General features: G+C 49.0%; 1 protein-coding gene and 1 pseudogene across 2 annotated transcripts; both read left to right on the top strand.

The window, feature by feature from the left end:
• The first annotated feature begins 4,742 nt into the window (after nucleotides 1-4,742).
• On the top strand, nucleotides 4,743-17,306 carry LOC113895929 (annotated as a pseudogene). Its single transcript, XR_003511952.1, has 6 exons — nucleotides 4,743-4,809; nucleotides 6,527-6,787; nucleotides 11,258-11,567; nucleotides 11,935-12,169; nucleotides 12,323-13,029; nucleotides 15,629-17,306. The product of XR_003511952.1 is annotated as an intercellular adhesion molecule 1-like (transcript).
• On the top strand, nucleotides 12,371-15,132 carry LOC113895930 (intercellular adhesion molecule 1-like). Its single transcript, XM_027547785.1, has 2 exons — nucleotides 12,371-12,576; nucleotides 12,784-15,132. Exons 1-2 carry the CDS (start codon nucleotides 12,384-12,386, stop codon nucleotides 13,281-13,283), a joined length of 693 nt encoding a protein of 230 aa, XP_027403586.1. The 5' UTR covers nucleotides 12,371-12,383; the 3' UTR covers nucleotides 13,284-15,132.
• Nucleotides 17,307-20,896: the final 3,590 nt, after the last annotated feature.

The raw sequence follows: 20,896 nt of genomic DNA, 5'->3' as shown, positions 1-20,896 counted from the left end.
TACCAAAGTCGTTCCATGAATGAAAAACAAAACCTGATTTGGCCTTACAATGGAATGCTACTCAGACCAGGGCCTGAACAGTACGGAGGTTCCTCGATTCCTTGGAAAATTAAAAATAGAACTACCCAAAACATTGTAAGTCAACTCTATTTCAATACATATATAGAACTAATGTATGCTCCAGCCAGTCCTCTCCTGGGTATTTATCTGAAGGAAACAAAGCTGTTCTTTTGAAAAGACAGCTGAGAATTCCCTGGTAATCCAGTGTTTGGGACTTGGCACCTTCATTGTGGGGGCAGGGTTCAATCCCAGGTCAGGAAACAGTTCTTGCAAACTTGCTGCTTTCAAAAAAAAAAAAAAGGAAAGAAAGAAAGAGGACTTCCCTGGTGGTCCAGTGGTTAAGAATCCACTGTCCAATGAAGGGGTTTCGGGTTTGATCCCTGATCAGGGAACTTGCCACATGGCAATTAAGCCTGAGTGTGGTAACTAGTAAGCCTGCTCGCTAAAACGAAGAGCCTGGGAGCCAAAAAAATAATAAGATATCTGGACCTTGTGTTCCTAGCCCTGTTACAAGCTGGGGGATGAAATCCTCTAGTACCTTCCATAAAAGCAGTGGGAAAGGAATCCTGGGTTGGAAGAACAGCATGTACGGAATGCTGAGAATAAGTGAAGTTCATTCATTCAACCAATACTATTGACCGTCTGCTTCTAATGACTGGACATTGATTCAGGTGCTGAGGCTGAGAGATTCCCTGGCCTTCTGGCACTCACGCAAATGGAAGTGATATAATCAAGTCATTCAAAAGAATTTCAACCAGTGAATGAGTTTCAGTAATGAAATCATTAGAGCAAGTGACAGGGAATGATTAGGCTGTGACCCAGGATGGAAGGGGTCAGCGAGTAGGGGAGTACTGGGAAAGTTTTTTTTTATTTTAATTGTTTATGTATGTATGTATTTATCTATGGTTGCGCTGGGTCTTCGTTACTGCTTGGACATTTTTCTAGTTGGGGAGAGCCGGCTTCTCATTGCAGGGGCTCCTCTTGTTGTGCAGCACAGGCTCTAGGTGTGAAGCCTTCAGTAGCTGCAGCACTTGGGCTCAGTAGTTGTGGTGCATGGGCTTAAATGCTCCGAGGCGTGTGGGATCTTCCTGGACTAGGGAAGGAACCATTGTCCCCTACATTGACAGGCAGATTCTGATCCACTGTACCACCAGGCAAATCCTCGGGAAAGCTTGTTAAGAGGAGGCCGAGGCCACAAGAAAAGGTTGGCCCCACCAGGGATGAGAGGAAGGGCATTCCAGGTCAAGGGAACTGCAAGGTGGTCACACCAGAGCGCAGGATGAGTTCCGAGCAGGCACAGTGCCCTGGAGTGGGGTTTGGGTACTTCTGTCCTGGTGCACAGCCTCTGGTTTGCAGTGGGACCATTCCTCCTTTCCTGAGACTGCCTGACACCCTGGAGGAAGCCCTGCCCTTCCTGATGGCTGCGGAAAGGGGATGGGGGAGCATCTGCTTCCCTTTCTTTCAAGAAAGCACAAAGAGAGTGTAGACTGGGGGCACAAATTTTTCTGCCTAACTATCCCCCATTATCATTCCATCTCAGGAAATGGCCCTCCACCCTCTCAGGACATCAGAGCAGGACCATGCATCAAGTGCAATGCGCCCTGCTGCGAAAATGAATGTCAAATTGAACCACATCTCTGGTCCTCACTGCCCACTCTAGGCACCACCAGTTCCCTGGTTCCACCCAGTCCTCCACCCACCCCACCCCCCGCTGTAGCTCCAGCTGTCTCAAGAGGGTGCCTGTAATTTCCCAAGTCAGGGGTGCCTCCCCTCTGCTCAGAACCCTCCATGGATCCCATTTCACTCAGAGGAAAAGCCAAAGTACTCCCCAGCCCTTGCTCCACACCATCCCCTCCATGCCCTCCTCTCCCCTAATTCCCTCCCTTCCTCATTGCACTCCAGCCACACCAGGCTTCTGGCTGTTCTTTAAGGCAGTTCCTACCTCAGGGCCTTTGCACATCCCGTGAGCTCTGCCTGGTACATTCCTTCCCTGATATTGTTAGGACTCCCTCCCCACCTCCCTCCGTTTCTTGATCAGTGTCACCTTCTCAGTCTTTCCCATGATACTCTATTTATTGCTTTAGGAATCCTGACATTTCCTATTCCCTTCCCTGCTTTATTTTTCTCTTTATTTTTCAAGCACAGGCTACATCTCCATATATATATATTAATATTTATGTATTTATTTATCTGTGTTGAGTCTTAGTTGCCACTTGGGTGATTGCATCTTCTGCATCCACTTGGGGAATTTTAGTTGCGGCATGCAAACTGAGTTATGCCACACGGGATCTAGTTCCCTGACCAGGAATGGAACCCGGGCCCCAGCATTTGGACAGCAGAGTCTTAGCCAAAGGACCACCTTTACATATTGTATTTTTGTTTCTGTTGCTCCTACTATTAATAAATGATTTCTGTGTGATAGCAAGAAATTTGGTCTATTCTGTTCATTACTGTGTCCCCAGCACCTGGAATGACACTTGGCTCACAGTAAGCTCTTATTTATTTATTTATTTATTTATTTTTTAATACGGCCGCCGCCACACCGGGAGCGCCCGGCAGCGGCCTCATCCTCCACGTTCCCACCGGACCGGCGCTGGCCCCTAAGCTCTTATTTAAAAAAAAAAAAAAAAAAACTTAAAAAAAATTTACTTGTTTATTTTTGGTTGTGCTGGATCTTCCCTGCTTCTTCTTGTTGTTCAGTCGCTCAGTCGTGTCCTACTTTTTGAGACTGCATGGACTGCAGCACTCCAAGCTTCCCTGTCCTTCACCATCTCCCAGAAGTTGCTCAGACTCATGTCCATTGAAATGATGATGCCATCCAACCGTCTCATCCTCTGTCGAACCCTTCTCCTTCTGCCTTCAATCTTTCCCAGCATCAGGGTCTTTTCCAATGAGTTGGCTCTTTGCATCAGGTGCCAAACTTCAGCTTCAGCATCAGTCCTTCCAATGAATATTCAGACTGATTTCCTTTAGGATTGACTGGTTTGATCTCCTTGTGGCCCAAGGGATTCTAAAGAGTCTCCAGCACCACAGTTCAAAAGCATCAATTCTCTGGCGCTCAGCCTTTTTTATTGTGCAGCTCTCACATCCATGCGTGACTACTGGAAAAACCATAGCTTTGACTATACCAACCTTTGTAGGCAAAAATCATGTCAGGATTCCTAAATGCTTTTTAGTAAGCTGTCTAGGTTTGTCATGGCTTTTCTTTCAAGGAGCAAGCATCTTTAAATTTCATTGGTACACTCACCGTCCACAGTGATTTTGGAGCCCAAGAAAATAAAGCCTGTCACTGTTTCCATCGTTTCCCCATCTATTTGCCGTGAACTGATGCGACCGGATACTGTGATCTTCATTTTTTGAATGCTGAATTTTAAGCCAGCTTAAAGCTCAACATTCAGAAAACTAAGATCATGGCATCCAGTCCCATCACTTCATGGCAAATAGATGGGGAAACAGTGGAAACGGAGGCTGACTTTATTTTTCTGGGCTCCAAAATCACTGCAGATGGTGATTGCAGCCATGAAAATAAAAGACACTTACTCCTTGGAAGGAAAGTTATGACCAACCTAGATAGTATATTTAAAAGCAGAGACATTACTTTGTCAACAGTAGTCATGTATGGATGTGAGAGTTGGACTATAAAGAAAGCTGAGCACTGAAGAATTGATGCTTTTGAACTGTGGTGTTGGAGAAGACTCTTGAGAGTCCCTTGGACTGCAACGAGTTCCAACCAGTCCATCCTAAAGGAGACCAGTCCTGGGCATTCATTGGTAGGACTGATACTGAAGCTGAAACTACAATACTTTGGTCACCTATTGCGAATAGCTGACTCATTGGAAAAGACCCTGATGCTGGGAAAGATTGAGGGCCGGAGGAAAAGGGGACGACAGAGGATGAGTTGGTTGGATGGTATCACCAACTCAATGGACATGGGTTTGGGTAGACTCCAGCAGTTGGTGATGGACAGGGAGGCCTGGCGTGCTGCAGTTCATGGGGTCACAGAGAGTCGGACACGACTGAGCGACTGAACTGAACTGAACTGAAGAATTTTCCATAGTTTAAAGCGCTTGCTGCTAAGTCGCTTCAGTCGCGTCCGACTCTGTGCAACCCCATAGACGGCAGCCTACCAGGCTCCGCCGTCCCTGGGATTCTCCAGGCAAGAACACTGGAGTGGGTTACAATTGCCTTCTCCAACGCATGAAAGTGAAAAGTGAAAGTGGAGTTGCTCAGTCGTGTCCGACTCTTCGCGACCCCATGGACTGCAGCCTACCAGGCTCCTCCGTCCGTGCGATTTTCCAGGCAAGAGTACTAGAGTGGGGTGTCATTGCCTTTTTAGCGTAACGTAAACACACAATCAAGGTCAGGTCCGCTCAGGGACGGGCCCCTTAGCGCCGGGAGCAGTTCCGTCATTTGTTTCACGGCCGCTGCCGCTAGGCAAGCCTCAGGATTTTAATTTGCAAATACCAGTGCTGAGCGCCCAGCTAGGGGGGACAAAGCAGGATCCGGCCAGGCACTCTCTCAATCCAGAAAAGCCAGGGTCCGGGAGGGGAAAGCGCGAGGTTTCTTCGGAGCACCGCCCCCTCCCCCTCCTTGGCCAGCGGTATAAAAGGACCCATGAAGCCCTGGCGCCAGTCTTGGCCGCGATCCTTGGTACCAGCTCCCCCGCCCCACCTCCGCCTGCGATGGCTCCCGGCGCCGCCGGTGCCGCGCGGCTTGCGCTCCTGGCCCTGCTCTGGACTCTGCTGCCCGGTGAGTTAGGGGCGGGGGCTGCCGTCAAGTCAACTTTGGAGACACGGGGTGCGTCCTGAAGCCGTGGGAGGACCAGCCCGCGACCGCCTGGGAATAAGGCGATTCGTACTTAGGTCGCTGTTTATGGGAAGTTGGGGTTAGAGGCACCGATTGAAAGTCAACAGCCATGGGTTCCCATCCAGACCCTTCTTGGCCCGACTGCTCTGCGGTTTGCCCCTCCCGAGGATCTACAGGTTTTCCGCTGTAAAGTGAAGTTAATAGCGGCCACCTCTCAGCGGTTGTGTCCTGGCCCAGGAGGTGGTCTGACTGTGAGGAGGGCCACCCCAAGCTTAAGTAGACTGGGGTCCCTACCCCACCTCCCCGCCATGCACATTCTGTTCCTCACCGGTGCCCCCAGGGGAAGTCCTGGACTCTGCTCAGGGGGATTCCAGGGCTGACTTGCCCAGGGAGCAGAGATTGAGAATGGGATGCCCCAGCAATCCTTCCCCACCTTCAGTCAGGAGGAAGGGGAGAAGGGGGACAGCTGGTCTCAGATGGTGGTAACTGTCAGAAAGTAAGAGACTGGAAAATCCACACCAGCTCAACAAAGAGTTCTAATTGGGATTCCAATCTGGATTCTACCCCTTTCTAGCTGAGTAACCTCCCCTTTTGCATGGGGCTCTTGTCCATGGAATTGCCAGGCAAGAATACTGGAGCTGGTTGCCATTGCCTATTCCAGGGGATCTTCCTGACCCAGGGATCCAACGTGGGTCTCTTGCTTGGGAAGGCAGATTCTTTACCATCTGAGCCACCAGGGAAGCCCCAGCCTCCCATCAGGTTTCACCATTTCTCTCTGAAGTGGGAAGGATCCCAGAGTCACCCTTGGAGAACTCACAGAGCTGCTGTTTCCACATACCTCCATCCTAGATGGAGTAGACCTGAAGCTGAAGGCAGAGATCATTTTGAGGGGGGTCTGGGGAGGGTGGCAGGGTTAGGATGGGTGGGCTCACACAGAGATTTTTTCCGTTTGAAAGCACCATGGTCTGAGGGAGCTTATCAGAACAGACCCCCTCCTTCTTTCCTGCAGCCACTGGCTACCTGCCCTGTGCTAGCGGGTGGTGTGGTGACTGTATTCGCCCACTTTACAGGCAGGGGAAAGTGAGGGCCAGAGAGGGGAAACCACTTGTCCAAGGGAGTGGGGACCAGCCTGATTGGAGCTTCTTCACACTTGACCTCTTGGGAGGGAAACGGACACTGACTCCATGCCCCTCTTTTGCTAACATCCTCCATGGCCACTCAAGGTCCTCAGAATGAAGACCACATCCCTGGCACGGCTGAACACTGCTTACATGATCCTCCTGACTTCATTTTCCCCCAACCTATCCCCTTACTCTGCTCCAGCCACCCTGCCTCAGGACCTCTGCACTTGCTGCTCCTTTTCCTGGAGGTCATTTCCCTTTTCTCTGGAATGGCCCACCGCTGCTCTGCATCCTGATCTCTGCTCACACATTCCCTGGTCACGAAGGAACTGTCTGTTCTCTCATCCTGTTTCGTCTTTCCCGAAGCCCTTGTCAGCATCAGTTGTTAATTATGTTGTTTACTCATGAATTTTTCTGTCTCCCACACTGAAGGCAGAGTTTTGTCTTGTTCAATGCTGTGTCTCCAGCACAGGCTGGATGCAGTAATATTGATGAGCCCCAGTTGTCAGGCCTGACCCCTTCCCCCGATTTGGTTCCAGGGCCTGGAGGTGCCGGAACATCAATACATCCTTCAGAAGCCATCATACCCCGAGGAGGCTCTCTGAGGGTGAACTGCAGTATCTCCTGTGACCAAAAGGCAATTTTGAGCCTAGAGGCTGAATCAACCAAGAAGGTAGTGGACCGCAGGAACAACTGGAAGGTTTTTGAACTGAGTGATGTTCAAGAAGACCACATGCTGTTGTGCATCTCAATGTGTCACAGTGAAGTGACGATGGCTTCGATGGACCTCACCGTATACTGTGAGTGGCTGGGTCCAGGGCCTGGACTAGGCAGACTGGGTGGGGGAGGTGGACAGGGGAGTCCCAGCAGGTTGGAAAGCCTTCGTAACTTGGTGAGTGGAGGCAGGGTCTCACTGACGGGCAGGAGGCCCATCTTTGGAAAGTCTGATGTCATCTGGACGCCCTCCTTGAACTCCATAGGGGTGCCCTTCAAATATGGACAGGAATTCAGAACGTTCCTGTATGCTGTCTCTCTAGGCCTCTTTAATAAGCTGAGATGGTCCTAGATCTGATTCTTTAAAAAAAAAAACACAACACTGTGGTGTGTTTCCTGGTAGTGTGGAGGCACTGATGTGGCCTGGGTTCAGTACCTGGTCAGGGAACTGAGTCCCTACAAGCCTTGAGACCAAGAAATAGATAAATAAGTAAAAGATATGAATTAAAATTAGCCCTGAGTTTTTTTTTTTTTTCAAACATTGTCAACAATACAAAAAACTGGTACCAACTGGTCTGGCAAGAGTGTGGGGAAGCAGACAGTCTGTGGACATTGCTGACAGAGTGGGGGTCCCAAGAGTCACAGCTTCTGGTGGGGAAGCAGACATCAGTCCCCAAAATGTCACATGTGTGGGTCCTTTGACATAGAAAACCCACTTCTAGAAATTGAGCCTATAGGTGCTCCCACTCACGAGGGAACTGAAGCAGGTAGGGGGTTATTCACTGTGGCTTGATCTGGAAGGGAAATAGCTTGCAAGTCACTCTAATGTAGGGAACTGGGGAGACGTCCCTGGTGGTCCAGCGCTTAAGACTTCACCTTCCAGTTCAGGGGGTGCGGGTTTGATGTCTGGTCTGGAACTGGGATCCCACATGCCACACAGCCAAAAAACCGAAACATAAAACAGAGACAATATTGTAACATATTCAATAAGGAGCTTAAAAATGGTCCAAGTTCAAAAAATTCTTTTAAAAAACATAGGGGGTTGAGGAGAGAAACAATGGTTCAGTCATCCCATGGAATAGTATGCAACTGTGTAAAAGAATGAGACAGAACATTTTGGGGGTATTGTCAAGTTCAAAAGAAGTAGGGTCTGCCCAGAATGACTGTCAAGGTACCACAGTGTTAGGGAGACATGGGGGTGGGGAGAGAGAGGTTGTGTTTCTGCATTAAAGAGCTCTGGACAAAAACACAGCAAAAGCAGCTGGCTGTGACAAGGGAAACCGGGGTGGCAGGGGGCGCTCCAGGAGAGGGCAGGGGATGTGTTTTCTCCATGTGCCTTTTATTTCCTTTGGACATTTGAAGTGACAGTGAGTTAGCATGACATAAGCAATAAATAGATACATGAAATTCAAACTAAGAAAATAAAAAAGGAAGAAAGAGGGATTTCCCTGGTGATCCAGTGGTTATGAACCTGCCTTGCAGTGGAAGGAACACAAGTTCAATCCCTAGTAGGGGAACCAAGATATGCCTGTGAGCGACTAAGTCCATGTGCTGGAGTGATGCTCATGTGGGGGAGTGAGGGGGAACATATGGCTTCCTGATTGATTTTCACTTGACCCCCTTGGAAAGGTCTAATGATGCAATGAGGCCTGAGGGACATTCGCCTTCACAGTGCCTGAGTAGAAGGAGCTTTGGGGCAAACAGTGGCTTTGTTTCTGGTTTCGGGAATGTTTGAACAGCTGCTGGCCAAGTGAGCAAAGTCCCCAAACAATCTCAGTGGCCTCTGAAAACCCCCCGGAAACCTCCTCATAGCACCCTCTGCATCTCAGCCTGAGACTGAAAGCACCACCTTCCAGGTTTGAGTCCCGGCTCTGCTAAATTTCTCCCTCTTTGGGTGCCAGACTTTGCCTTAGTTTTTACCTCTGTGAAATGGATCACACAGTCGCACCCAGTAGCAAAGGGTCACCTAGGAGAGACTGTAGCTTGGTCCTGCCCCACTGCCAGTATTTAGATGAAGAAGCGTCTCTGGGTGGCTGAAATTTCTCTAGATTGAGTTGTAATTTTTGTAGGAGAGGCCCCTAACTGGATTTTGAAGCACGCACAGGAGTTGGTAAAAACAAGCATGCTAGACAGAAGGAACAGGGCTTCCCTGGTGATTCAGTGGTAAAGAATGTGCCTGTCAGTGCAGGAGACATAGGTTCAATCCCTGATCCGAGAAGATCCCACATGGCGCAGAGCAACTAAGCCCGTGGGTCACAACACTGAAGCCTGCTAGCCTTAGAGCCCAGAATCCCCATCAGAGAAGCCACCCCGATAACAAGCCTGTGCACCACAACTAGAGAGTACCCCCATTCACCTCAATAATAGAAAAGCTCACACGGCAAGAAGACTCAGCAGAGCCAAAAATTAAAGAATAATATTTTTTTTAAGGGTAGACAGAAGGAACAGCCTGGTCAAAAGTTTGGAGTGGGGAAACAAACTGACATGCAACTGGGGAGGTTAGAGGGACTGAATATCAATGGATTGGTGTCACTGGAGCTGAGTTTGGCAGGACTTTGAATGCCAGACTGAGAAACTGAGACCTTCTCCTTCTGTTGATAGGGAGCCATGGAGAGTGTGTGAGCAGACAGACATCTAGAGCACAGGGCTGACCTTACAGGAAGCCAGGGAGCAGCTAACTGTGGACCCAATCCAGGTCACACATGTCGTGGGCAGTGAAGTGTACAAGAAGGGAATACTAGGGACTTCCCTGGTGGCCCAGTGGCTGACTCTACTCCCAGGGGACCAGGTTCCATCCCTGATCAGGGAACTAGACCCCACATGCTACAATTAAAGATCCTGTGTGTGCAATGAAGACCCAGCACAGCCATATAAATAAATTGAAAAAAAATTTTTTTTTTAAAGAATGTAGTTCTCACCTTGGAGAAGGAAATGGCAACCCACTCCAGAAATCTTGCCTGGAAAATCCCATAGACAGAGGAACCTGGTGGGTTACAGTCCATGGGGTCGTAAAGAATCAGATATGACTGAGCATACACACACATTCCTCACCTTAAAAGTAACCTCATTCCAGTTTACAGTCATCCTCTTAACTTCTGAAGTGGATTAATAATAGTCTGAAGAAAAACATTATGAGTCTTCCCTGGTGGTACAGCAGTTAAGAATCTGCCTTCCAATGCAGGAGTTTCTGTCCCTGGCTGGGAAACTATGATCCCACATGCCAAAGGGCAACTGAGTCCAAGCACCACATCTACTGACGCTGGGCACTCTGGATCCCGCCCACCATAACTAGAGAGAAGCACAGTTTGCCGCAGGGAAGAGCCTTCTTGCTTCAAGGAAGGATCTGGCATGCTGCAATGAGATCCCGCACACATCAGGTAATAAATATTTAAAAGTAAATTAATAATAATAATAACAAGAGCCCTACTCTCTTTAGACCCAGTTTATAGCTTAGAAAACTCAGGCTTCCTTTCCCTAACCCTGAGGGCAGGGATTATTCAGGTGGCAAAGTCACTCCCCCACTGGCCAAAGCAAGGAAGCAGAGAAGCTAGGAATCAACTCCAGCCTCCTGACATTTTAAGATCACTGCTCTTTTTTTTTTTTGATGCTGGCAACCTGGGGAGAAGGTGAATTCAGGACTGAAAACCAACTCGAAGCAATGCTGCTATTTAAGTGACACTTCAGGGCCTCTTGAGAAGGCACTAGAAGTTCGAGGCCTCAAGACCCTTCCCTGGGGAGTCTGGGGAATGTTTCAGTGCTAAGCCACAGTTCACTGGGGCTCTGTTGGCAATTTCCACTGGCAGGAAGATCCAGGCTGGGAATTCTATTACCTCATGCAGAATGGAGACCCTGGCCTGTGGATACCACCCCCCCCCCCACCAACAGATGGTGCCTTCAGGGGATACTCAGGCTTCGTTTTGAGTGTCTGTTCTGATATGTTTGACATTTCAGGGGATCACACAGTTCATTCAGGAACCCTTAAAAGGAAACTCCCGAAAAGCCTCGAGTCAGTGTGCCTGACTCTATTTCATTCTTTCTACAAATACAGAACACCTCCTGGGTGCCAACCGTACAGCTGGGGACAAAACAGACAAACACCCCTGCCCTCCTGGGCTGACATTCTGTGGTTTCTCTACCAATGAAGTCAGTCGATGATCTTGTATGTCAGAGGTGAGAGCTGCCGTGGAGAAAAATAAGGCCACAAAGAGAAGGAAGAATTTCTCTTTTTATTTTACAGCAAAGTCTAGAGACTGGGCAGCTTAAGTGTAATGTATTGCTGGGACTCCAGGCAATAGACTTTGAAATTCCTTTCCATGTGTCAGTCTCAGATGCTGCAGTGAATAAAGAGTTGTTTTGCCTCCTTCACAACCACCTGGGGACATCTCACCAGGTTATCCTGAAGCTCTTAACATTCCGATCTGGCTTAGGTGGTTTGGGGAGTGTTCTGGGGATAAAATGGTGAGGTTTGTGGAACAGGTGTGTCCAGGGCCCCAACACACCCGCTATGGGCAGGCAGCCAGCCTGTCCTGTTCACATAACACCCCTTTCCCCTGCAGGGTTCCCGGAGCATGTGGAGCTGGCTCCCCTGCCCCTCTGGCAGCCTGTGGGTGAAGAACTCAACCTGAGCTGCCTGGTGTCTGGCGGGGCCCCCCGGGCCCGCCTCTCTGTGGTGCTGCTCCGAGGGGAGGAGGAGCTGGCCCGGCAGCCCGTGGGAAAGGGGGAGCCCGCCGAGGTCATGTTCACAGTGCAGCCGAGAAGAGAAGACCATGGCACCAATTTCTCTTGCCGCTGGGAACTGGAACCTGCGGTCACAAGGGCTGGAACTCTTCCAGAACACCTCAGCCCCCAGGAAGCTCCAGACCTATGGTGAGGCACTGGGGAGCCAGCAGAGAAGATGCACTGAGGGGGATTTCTTGCTTGGGATGCGGGGTCCCTGGGAAGCAGAGGCCCCTGGCCATGGGGCTGCTGAGAAAGTGGCAACCTTGATTGCAAAGGCTTCTGGGAAGAGCATCTTCTTGGCCACTGGGGTGGAATGTTCTGGGCTGGGTGCCTGCACTGAAGGATGATCTGGAAAGGCTGTGACCCAGGGCAAGCGGTAGGTGTGTCCTGAGACAAGAGTGACCTAACCAGTTTCCCTGGAAGAGGGCGTTCCAGGCCGGGGGATGGAAATGGCCGGGGAGAGGGCTTCAGGATGTCTGTCTGCCCCCTGTTTACACCGGCTCTGTCTCGCCAGTCCTGCCATCGACCGACCCGCACCTTGAGGTCCCCTGGTTGTGGAAGTAGGCTCACGGTGGCCGGTGAAGTGCACGCTGGATGGACTGTTCCCAGCCTGGGACGCTGAGGTCTATGTCGTGCTGGGAGACAAGAGGCTGGAAACCATCGTCACGTTCCATGAATACTCCGTCTTGGCTGAGGCCTGGATCGAGGGAAACGAGGAGGAAGAGGGCACCCATTCCTTGAAGTGTTCAGTGAGTCTGGGGAATGAGATCCGGAATACACGAGAGAGCGTGATTTCTACACTTAAGTAGAAACCCAAGAGAGCCTTAGGAGGTGGGTCAGGATAACGCTGGGGCGGGTTAACGCCAGGGGCGGGGCTCACTGTGTGTGTGCCACACCTCCAGGCTTCCAGGCTCTCTCCCGGACCTTGAGCCACCCGAGGTCTCAGGATGGACTACAGTGACCATGGAGTGTGAGGCCCGTGCTGCAACTGTGGTGACACTGAACGGAGCCCCGGCTGGGCCTCTGGGCCCGAGGGCCCATTTGCAGCTCACCCCCAGTGCCCAGGACAATGGACGCTGTCTCTCCTGCTCTGCTGAACTGGAGGTGGCTGGGCTGGTGGTCCAGAAACACCAGACCCTGGAGCTCCATGTCCTGTGTGAGTGAGGCCGCTGGACTATGACCCCTAAGCTCCAAGACCCTAAGAGCTCCTGCCCTCCAAGGCCCACCCCACCCCCACCCTGGTGAGGCCCTTACCCAAATTCCCGCCTAAGTCTTCTTACACATAGACCCAGAAGGTGAGTGGTGTCCAGATCCCTGATCTGCCCTATTCCCCCACTCCCCATTTGCTGTGTTTCTTCAGAAGGCCCCCAACTAGACCAGCGGGTTTGTCTGGGAAACTGGACGTGGCAGGAAGGCTCGGAGCAGACCCTGATGTGCGAGCCCCGGGGGAACCCAATCCCCAAGCTGAACTGTAGCCGGAAAGGGGACGGGGCTTCGCTGCCCATCGGGGACCTGAGGACTGTCAAGCGGGAGGTGGCGGGCACCTACCTGTGTCGGGCCACCAGTGCTCGTGGTGGAGTCACCCAGGAAGTGGTCGTGAACATGCTCTGTGAGTGCTGGAGTTTGGGGCGGGGAAGGGACTCAGAGCTTCCACTGCAGGTGCAAGGGGTTCAATCCCTGGTTGGGGTGCTGAGATCCCACATGCTGTGTGATCAGCAAAAAATAAAAAGTAAAAAAAGCCAGGCTGTTTGCCCTGCAGTTTCCCATAGATTGATATTGGCTGATGGCATCCCCTTACGTTACTTAACGTGTTCCTTTGTCACCAGTCAAATTCAAGAAATGAAAGCTATTAATTCGTTCTAGGTGGTGCTGGAGACAGTCACCAGGAGGACAGGATTCTGCGTTTCTCTTTCTGTTTCTGAGGACTACAACTGATCAAGAGGTTCACATGCCATCCACCTGATCTTACCTTTGTAAACTCTCTGACTGTTCCCTAATGATTTGCTTCTCTAGGGACAGTTGCTTGGACCTGTCATTTCATTAGCCATCTTCAAAGGGTTTCTAATCCATCTCTCCATCCTCACACTCTCTACATCTTTCTCATGTATCTTCGAAGCAAACGTACTTCCTCAAATTCATACATCCGACATTTACTGCCTTTCCCTAAGCATCCTGTCCCAGAACAGTTAAATCTGTCATGAAAGGCAAATGGAGATGGGTAGGTGTGACTCATTGTCAGCAGCATTTGTGATGTTAGTTTTAGGAGTGCATATTCTAAAGTGAAAAGCAAAAACAAACAGATTTGAATCTCAACTCCAACACTTGACACTCCAAGTAGACTCACAAATCGCCTGACAAATCTCCGCTGGTTTCATCGTCTGTAAAATGGTATGTTCGTAATCCCAACCTCGAATGCAAAATGGCCCTGCCACTTTGGAAAACAGTTTAGCAGTTTCTCGGAAAGACAAAGCTAAACTTACAATGTGGCCTAGAAATTTGTCTCCAGGAATCTACCCAAGAGAAATGAACAGGTATGTCCACACAGAGACTTGTCCATGCATATGTACAGCAGCATTTTTCATAATAGTCCTAAAGTGAAAACAACTCAGATGTCCATCAGCTGATGAATGGATCAACACAATCTGGTTCATCCATATGATGGAGTATGACTCAGCAAGAAAAAGGAACAAAATGCTGACACATACTAACATGATGGAACTCAATTATGCTTAGTGAAAGAAGTCAGACACAAAATAATGTAAATTGTATGACCCATTCTATAAAAGGTCCATAAGAGACAGATCTATAGAGACAGAAAGTAGACTGGTGACTGCCTAGGGTTGAAGGGCAGGAATGGGGATTAATTGGAACCAGGCATGAGGGTTCTTGGAGTGATGTAAGTGTTTCAAAAGTGGATAGTGGTGACAGTCACACTATTTGGCAAGTTTACTAAGGAAATATTGATTTCTCTTCTTAAAATGGGTGAAATGTTGTGGCCTCTAAATTTTGCTTCAGTAAGCTTATTTAATGGAGAAGGTGATGGCACCCCACTCCAGTACTCTTGCCTGGAAAACCCCATGGGTGGAGGAGCCTGGTAGGCTGCAGTCCATGGGATAGTAAAGAGCTGGACACGACTGAGCGACTTCACTTTCACTTTTCACTTTCATGCATTGGAGAAGGAAATGGCAACCCACTCCAGTGTTCTTGCCTGGAGAATCCTAGGGACGGGGGAGCCTGGTGGGCTACCGTCTATGGGGTCGCACAGAGTCGGACACGACTGAAGCGACTTAGCAGCAGCAGCAGCAGCAAGCTTATTTAAAAGAGAATTCAGACCTCTAAGTCCATATTGAATACTCTATTTTGTTTCTACCCTCGGAGATCTTACATGACAGTAGGAGACACAAGCCATATAAGCACGTATATGATACAATGTTAGCACGTAATTTCCATTCTTGAAAACAGCGTGGAGGTTCTTCATGGGATTAAATGTAAAACCACCATATGATCCAGCAATCCCACTTCTGGGTATATATCCAAAGGAAATGAAATCACTCTCTTGAAGAAATATCTGCACCCCCATGTTCTTTGCAGCATTCCTCATAGTAGCCAAGATACAGAAAAAAACTTCAGCATTTGTCAATGGATGGTTGAATAAAGCAGAAGTGCTACAGGGCCTTCCCTGGTAGTTCAGTGGTTGGGAGTCCGTGCCTCCACAGAGAGGGGCACGGGTTTGATCCCTGGTCGGGGAAGTAAGATGCCACATGCCATTTGGTGTGGCCAAAAAGAAGAAAGGGATCATCAGACACATATACACACAGGAAATATTATTCAGCCATCAAGAAGGAGATCCTGCCATTTGCAACAACATGGATGAGCCTGGAGGCCATCATACTAAGTGATATAAGCCAAACACAGAAGCATAAATACCATATGATTTCATTTACATGTGAAATTTTTAAAAATCAAATGGACAAAAGCAGAGAGTAGAAGGGTGGTTGCCTGGGGCTGGGGGCAAATTTGATTGAAGGATTTAAGCTTTCAGTTGTTAGATGAGTAAGTTCTGAGGATTCAATGTACAGCATGGTGATTATAGCTAATAATACTGCATCGTGTAGTTTGACGGTAGTATTCTTACTATTCATACAAAAAATGCTAGCTAAGGACATCCCTGGTGGTTCAGTGGTTGAAACTCTGCGCTTCCATTGCAGGGGGTGCAGGTTCAGCTGCTGGCTGAAGAACTAAGATCCCTCAGGCTGTGTGGTATGGCCAAAAAATGAAAAAGAGAACCAAGTGAGGTGATGAGTGCATTAGCTCGACGGTGGTAGTCATTTTACAGTGAGTATATATATATATATCAGATCATCATGTTGTACACCTTAAATATATGCGATTTCTATTTGTCAATTACATCTTAATAGAGCCGGGGGAAATGCTTTTTAAACTTTCAAGTGGAGAAGTTGTGAAATACAGCTCCCTGGGCCCTACCAGGACCTGCAGAATTTGCCTCCAGGGCCCAGGACTCTGCATTTTCACCCTGGCCCTCTCCTGATGTGCCCCATCCATGACTTAACTGTTTTCAAAAGGCTGATTTGGGGCTGCTTTTAGGCTCTAAGATACTGTAAGATATTGCCCAGAGGCAATATGGCCAGGACAAGACCGTTGCTTTGTCACTTTCATGGGGCTAAATCGGTCCTTCTCTTCCCAGGTGATTCCACAGCCCCAGGGGACTTCTGACAATGTCTGAGACATTTTTGTTGTTCCCCCTGGGGTGGGGGTGCTGCTGGCATCTAGTATCTAGACAGAGGTCAAGGATGTCCCTAATGCCCCAAGTTATTACTTTTCTTTAATAGTCACAACACAGAGTACAAAATAAAGTGGTAGTTTCTTTACAGTCAGCCAAAATGGCCATCTGGTGTGTGGGCCCGGCCGTGTGACCACAGTGACTCATTGACTGAACAGCTCCTCCCTGAAAACATCTCTGGGATGCCTCTCAGGACTGGCTTCAGCGCTCACAACACACTCTTCAAAAGTCCTTGATGGACATAAATTGTGATCCTTAAAGCATCATATTTGACCGAGAGAAAAAGAAAAAACTGACAGTCCCAGTGGTTTGAATTCCATGTTTCCAGTGCTGAGGGTGCAGGTTTGATCCCTGGTTGGAGAACTAAGATCTCACATACCTGCTTGCATAGCTGAGTCACTTTGCTGTGCATCTGAAACTGACACATCATTGTAAATCGACTATATTTCCATTAGAAATAACAATACATTTTTGATTTAAAAAAAAAGTAAAAAGGCAATTTGGAGCAAGTATTAGGAAAGGATACAGAGGCTGAGTGGGAAATGCTGAGCTAAACCCAAATCATTACCAGCCTCTCCCTCTGCCTCTCATCAGTCCCGCAGGGAACGAAGGCCCTAAGAAAGACAATTCTTTTGCTCTGACAGCTCCCAGCCTAGTCATAGAGATGCTTAATAGGGTTCAGCACGGCTGAAAACAGGGAACAGGGTGAAGAAAGAGGTCAGAAGTTGCTGCTCCACACTGCAATTCTTTGGCCAGATCAAGGATGAAAAAGGCATCAGAAAAAGTGATCCCTAACTTTCCTGGTGGTCCAGTGGTTAAGAATCTGCCTGCCAATGCAGGGGACACAGGTTCAATCCCTAATCCGGGACGGTTCCACATGTGGCTGAGAAACAGCCCATGCACCCCAACTACTGAGCCTGCACTGTAGAGCCTGAGCTCCACAGCGAGCGTATCCACCACAAGGAAGGAAGCCTGTGAACCACAGCTAGAGACTAGCCCCTGCTTGCCACACCTAGAGAAAATCCACGAACAGGAATGAAGACCCAAGCAGTCAAAAATAAATAAATAAATAAATTTAAAAAGGATTCGGTGTCAGGATGTGCTAATAATCAGGGCATAATGTGTGAATTCATTTCCTAGGCTGCTTTAGCAAAGTAGCACAGACGAGGGCTTCAACAATAGGACTGGGATTTCCCTCCTAGTCCAGTGGTTAAGACTGACTGCTTCTACTGCAGGGGGCATGGGTTGGATCCCTGGTGGGGTAAGTTCTACCTGCTACACAGTAAAGCCAGAAAAAAGAAGAAGAAGAAAAAAAAACTAATAAATGTAGTAACCTGATTTTTAAAAAACAAACAAATAATAGAACTGTACCATCTTATAGTTCTGGAAGTCAGAAGTCCGTGATCAAGATGTCAGCAGGAGACTTCCCTGATGGTCCAGTGGTTAAGAATCTGCCTGCCAATGCAGCGGACACAGGTTTGAGCCCTCAGAGGACACAGATTCAGTCCCTCCTGTAGGAAGTTTCCACATGCCATGGAGCGGTTGGGCCTGTGTGCCCCAGTTAAACCTGCCCACCTAGATCCTGTACTCTGCAACAAGAGAAGCCACCGCAATGAGAAGCCCAGGCACTGCAACTAGAGAGTAGCCATTGATCACTGAAACTAGAGAAAGCCTCCACAAAGCAAGGAAGACCCAGCTTAGTAAATAAATAAACAGTGTTAAGGAAAAAAGATGTCAGCAGGGTTGGAACGTCCCTGGTGTCCAGTGGTTAGGACTCTGTGCTTCCATTTGCTGGAGACATGGGTTCAAGGCCTGGACAAGGAACTAAGATCCTTGCATGCCTGGTAGCCCAGCCAAGAAAAAAATACGTATCAACAGGGCTGATTCCTGTTGAGGCTGTGAGGCAGGCTCTGTCCCATCCCTGTCCTCTATCTTCAGGTGGTTTGTTGGTCTCCTTTGCATTTCTTTGCATATCCACTGGGCTTTACTGGTGGCTCACACAGTAAAGAATCCACCTGCAATGCAGGAGACCTGGGTTCCATCCTTGGGTTCTGAAGATCCCCTGGAGAAGAGAATGGCTACCCACTCCAGTATTCTTGGCTGGAGAATTCCATGGACATAGGAGACTGACAAGCTACAGTCCATGGGGTCGCAGAGTCAGACATGACCAAGCGACGAACACTCTGCACTTCTTTATTTGATTGATCACCAGGATCTCTGTCCTCATCTTCAAAGGGCGTAGTCCCTGTGTGTGTGTGTGTGTTCAAATTTCCCCTTTTTATAAGAGCACCAGTCATGTTCAGTTAGGGCCCATCCAAATGATCTTCCCTGAACTTGAGGATCTGCAAAAATCCTGTTTCTAAATAAGATCACAATCTGGGGGTCAGCACTTCCCCCCCACCTCTGCCTGGGAAGAGAAGTAGTTGAACCCATGACAGGATGGAGCAAGACTGGCCATGTGGACTGTGGAAGCAGGCACATGTGGCTTTACCACATGTCCTCTTCACTGTTGCCTATTTTGAAATTCTCTGCAATTAAAATATTTTTTTAAAAAGAGAGAGAGATGGGTGAAGAGATTTCTTCAGGGGAGCTGTTGCTGCATGCAAATCCCTATCACACTGGCACTTCCCTGGTGGTCCTGTGGTTGGGAGTCCATACTTTCACTGCTCCTTGGGGTTCAATCCCTCCTCAAGGAACAAAGACCCCACTTGCCCTGCAGTGAAGCAAAACAAAACAAACCAAAAAAAAAAACACCCTATCATACACTTTTAGGACATAGGTTAACCCAGAGCCCAGAGAGAAAGAAGACTTCATAGCATTTGAAATATATCCTAAAGACAGAACACCCAAGACTGAGACTGACTTTGGCTTAAGAAAGCTCAAGTGAGGTGATGGGGCTGGGATCTGATATCCTGGAGATCCAGAGGGCAAGAGGAAGGGGGCTGTGATGTAGAGTGAAGGTGTCTGCTTTTTGGTGGTTGGTGTGGAAGGGCTTCCCTGATGGCTCAGATGGTCAAGAATCTGCCTGCAACGCAGAAGACCTGGGTTTGATCCCTGGGTCAGGAAGATCCCCTAGTGAAGGGAATGGATATCCATTCCAGTATTCTTGCCTGAGGAATCCCACGGCCAGAAGAGAGTTGCTTCAGTCCATGGGCTTACAAAGAGTCGGACATGACTGAGTGACTAACACACACACACACACACACCTGGATGCCCACTAGGAGAGATGAGAGGGTAGATTGACCCCAAGGGCTGAGAAAAGAGCCACAGCCCATACCAGAGGTGCCTCCATCTCATACTTCCTTGGTGATCAGATGGCTAAGACTGCTCTCTCAAGGCAGGTGTGTGGGTTCAAAACCTGGTCAAGGAACTAGATCCCACATGCTGCAACTAACACCCGGTGATGTGTGCATGCTGTTATGTCCGACTCTTTGTGACCCTATAGACTGTACCCCCACCAGGCTCCTCTGTCCATGGGATTCTTCAGGCAAACTACACTGGAGTGGGTTGCTGTACCCTCCTCCAGGGAACCTTCCCAACCCAGGGATCAAACCCCAGGCTCTTCTATCTCCTGCATTGATAGGCAACTTCTTTACCACTAGCGCCACCTGGGAAGACCCGGAGCAGACAAATAATAATAATAATATATTTAAGAAAAAAGATGCCTCCATCTAGCAACGACGTACCCAGGAAAGACGAAACCTCAAAAAGTTGCTCAGAACACGAGCACACTGCTGGGGAACCTAAGGAAGGGGAAGCTGCCAGCCCAGGAGGAACTGCTCTGCGATGCCTCCTTACACCTCGGTAGGAGAGACCCAAAGGCTGGTGAGAGGAGGCAAGGGGGACAGACAGAGGGTCAAGAGCTGGGGGACCAGGCCCTTCTGCTCTAGGAGGGCCTCCAGCCGGGAGAAGCCTGACCTGGGCTCCCATCCAACACCAAGTTCAGAGATTTGAACGTGAGGCTGATGTGGACCTGAGTTCCAGGCAGGATTCGCAGCCAGTGGCATGGCAGAGTCCGCCACAGAATAAACTTTCAATGAGCTATGGTTTTTCCAGTAGTCATGTATGGATGTGAGAGCTGGACTATAAAGAAAGCTGAGGGCCGAAGAATTGCTGCTTTTGAACTGTGGTGTTGGAGAAGACTCTTGAGAGTCCCTTGGACTACAAGGAGATCCAACCAGTCCAACCTAAAGGAGATCAGTGCTGAATATTCATTGGAAGGACTGATGCTGAAGCTGAAACTCCAATACTTTGGCCATCTGTTGGGAAGAACTGACTCATTTGAAAAGACCCTGATGCTGGGAAAGACTGAAGGCAGAAGGAGAAGGGGATGACAGAGGATGAGATGGTTGGATGGCATCACCGACTCGATGGACATGAGTTTGAGTAAGCTCCGGAAGTTAATGGGCAGGGAAGCCTGGTGTGCTGCAGTCCATGGGGTCACAAAGAGTCAGAAACGACTGAGTGGCTGAACTGAATTGAACTGACCTGAGTGGATGGAGGAGCCAAGTTCTGTTTCGATCAACATCCACACACCACGCAGTTTTGCTTTCCACTCTTGGGCTGTTATGAGGAACCATGATGTGAGAGTGAATTCATCTGTGGGGAAAAAGGAGGAAGTCTGTGGTCCTGACCAGGAAGTTTGAGGTGGGATTGTCCGAGCTCAGTCGTAAGG

Source organism: Bos indicus x Bos taurus, chromosome 7 (assembly GCF_003369695.1).
Source record: "Bos indicus x Bos taurus breed Angus x Brahman F1 hybrid chromosome 7, Bos_hybrid_MaternalHap_v2.0, whole genome shotgun sequence".
Taxonomy (NCBI): domain Eukaryota; kingdom Metazoa; phylum Chordata; class Mammalia; order Artiodactyla; family Bovidae; genus Bos; species Bos indicus x Bos taurus.
This window is presented reverse-complemented; position numbering and strand designations above follow the sequence as displayed.

What these genes read in the sequence shown, in the direction of transcription:
- LOC113895930 (XM_027547785.1), top strand. Translation starts at nt 12,384, where the DNA reads ATGGAGTGTGAGGCCCGTGCTGCAACTGTGGTGACACTGAACGGAGCC. An exon ending in CCTGGAGCTCCATGTCCTGT is followed by an intron (nt 12,577 to 12,783) that starts GTGAGTGAGGCC and finishes TTTCTTCAGAAG; the next exon opens with GCCCCCAACTAGACCAGCGG.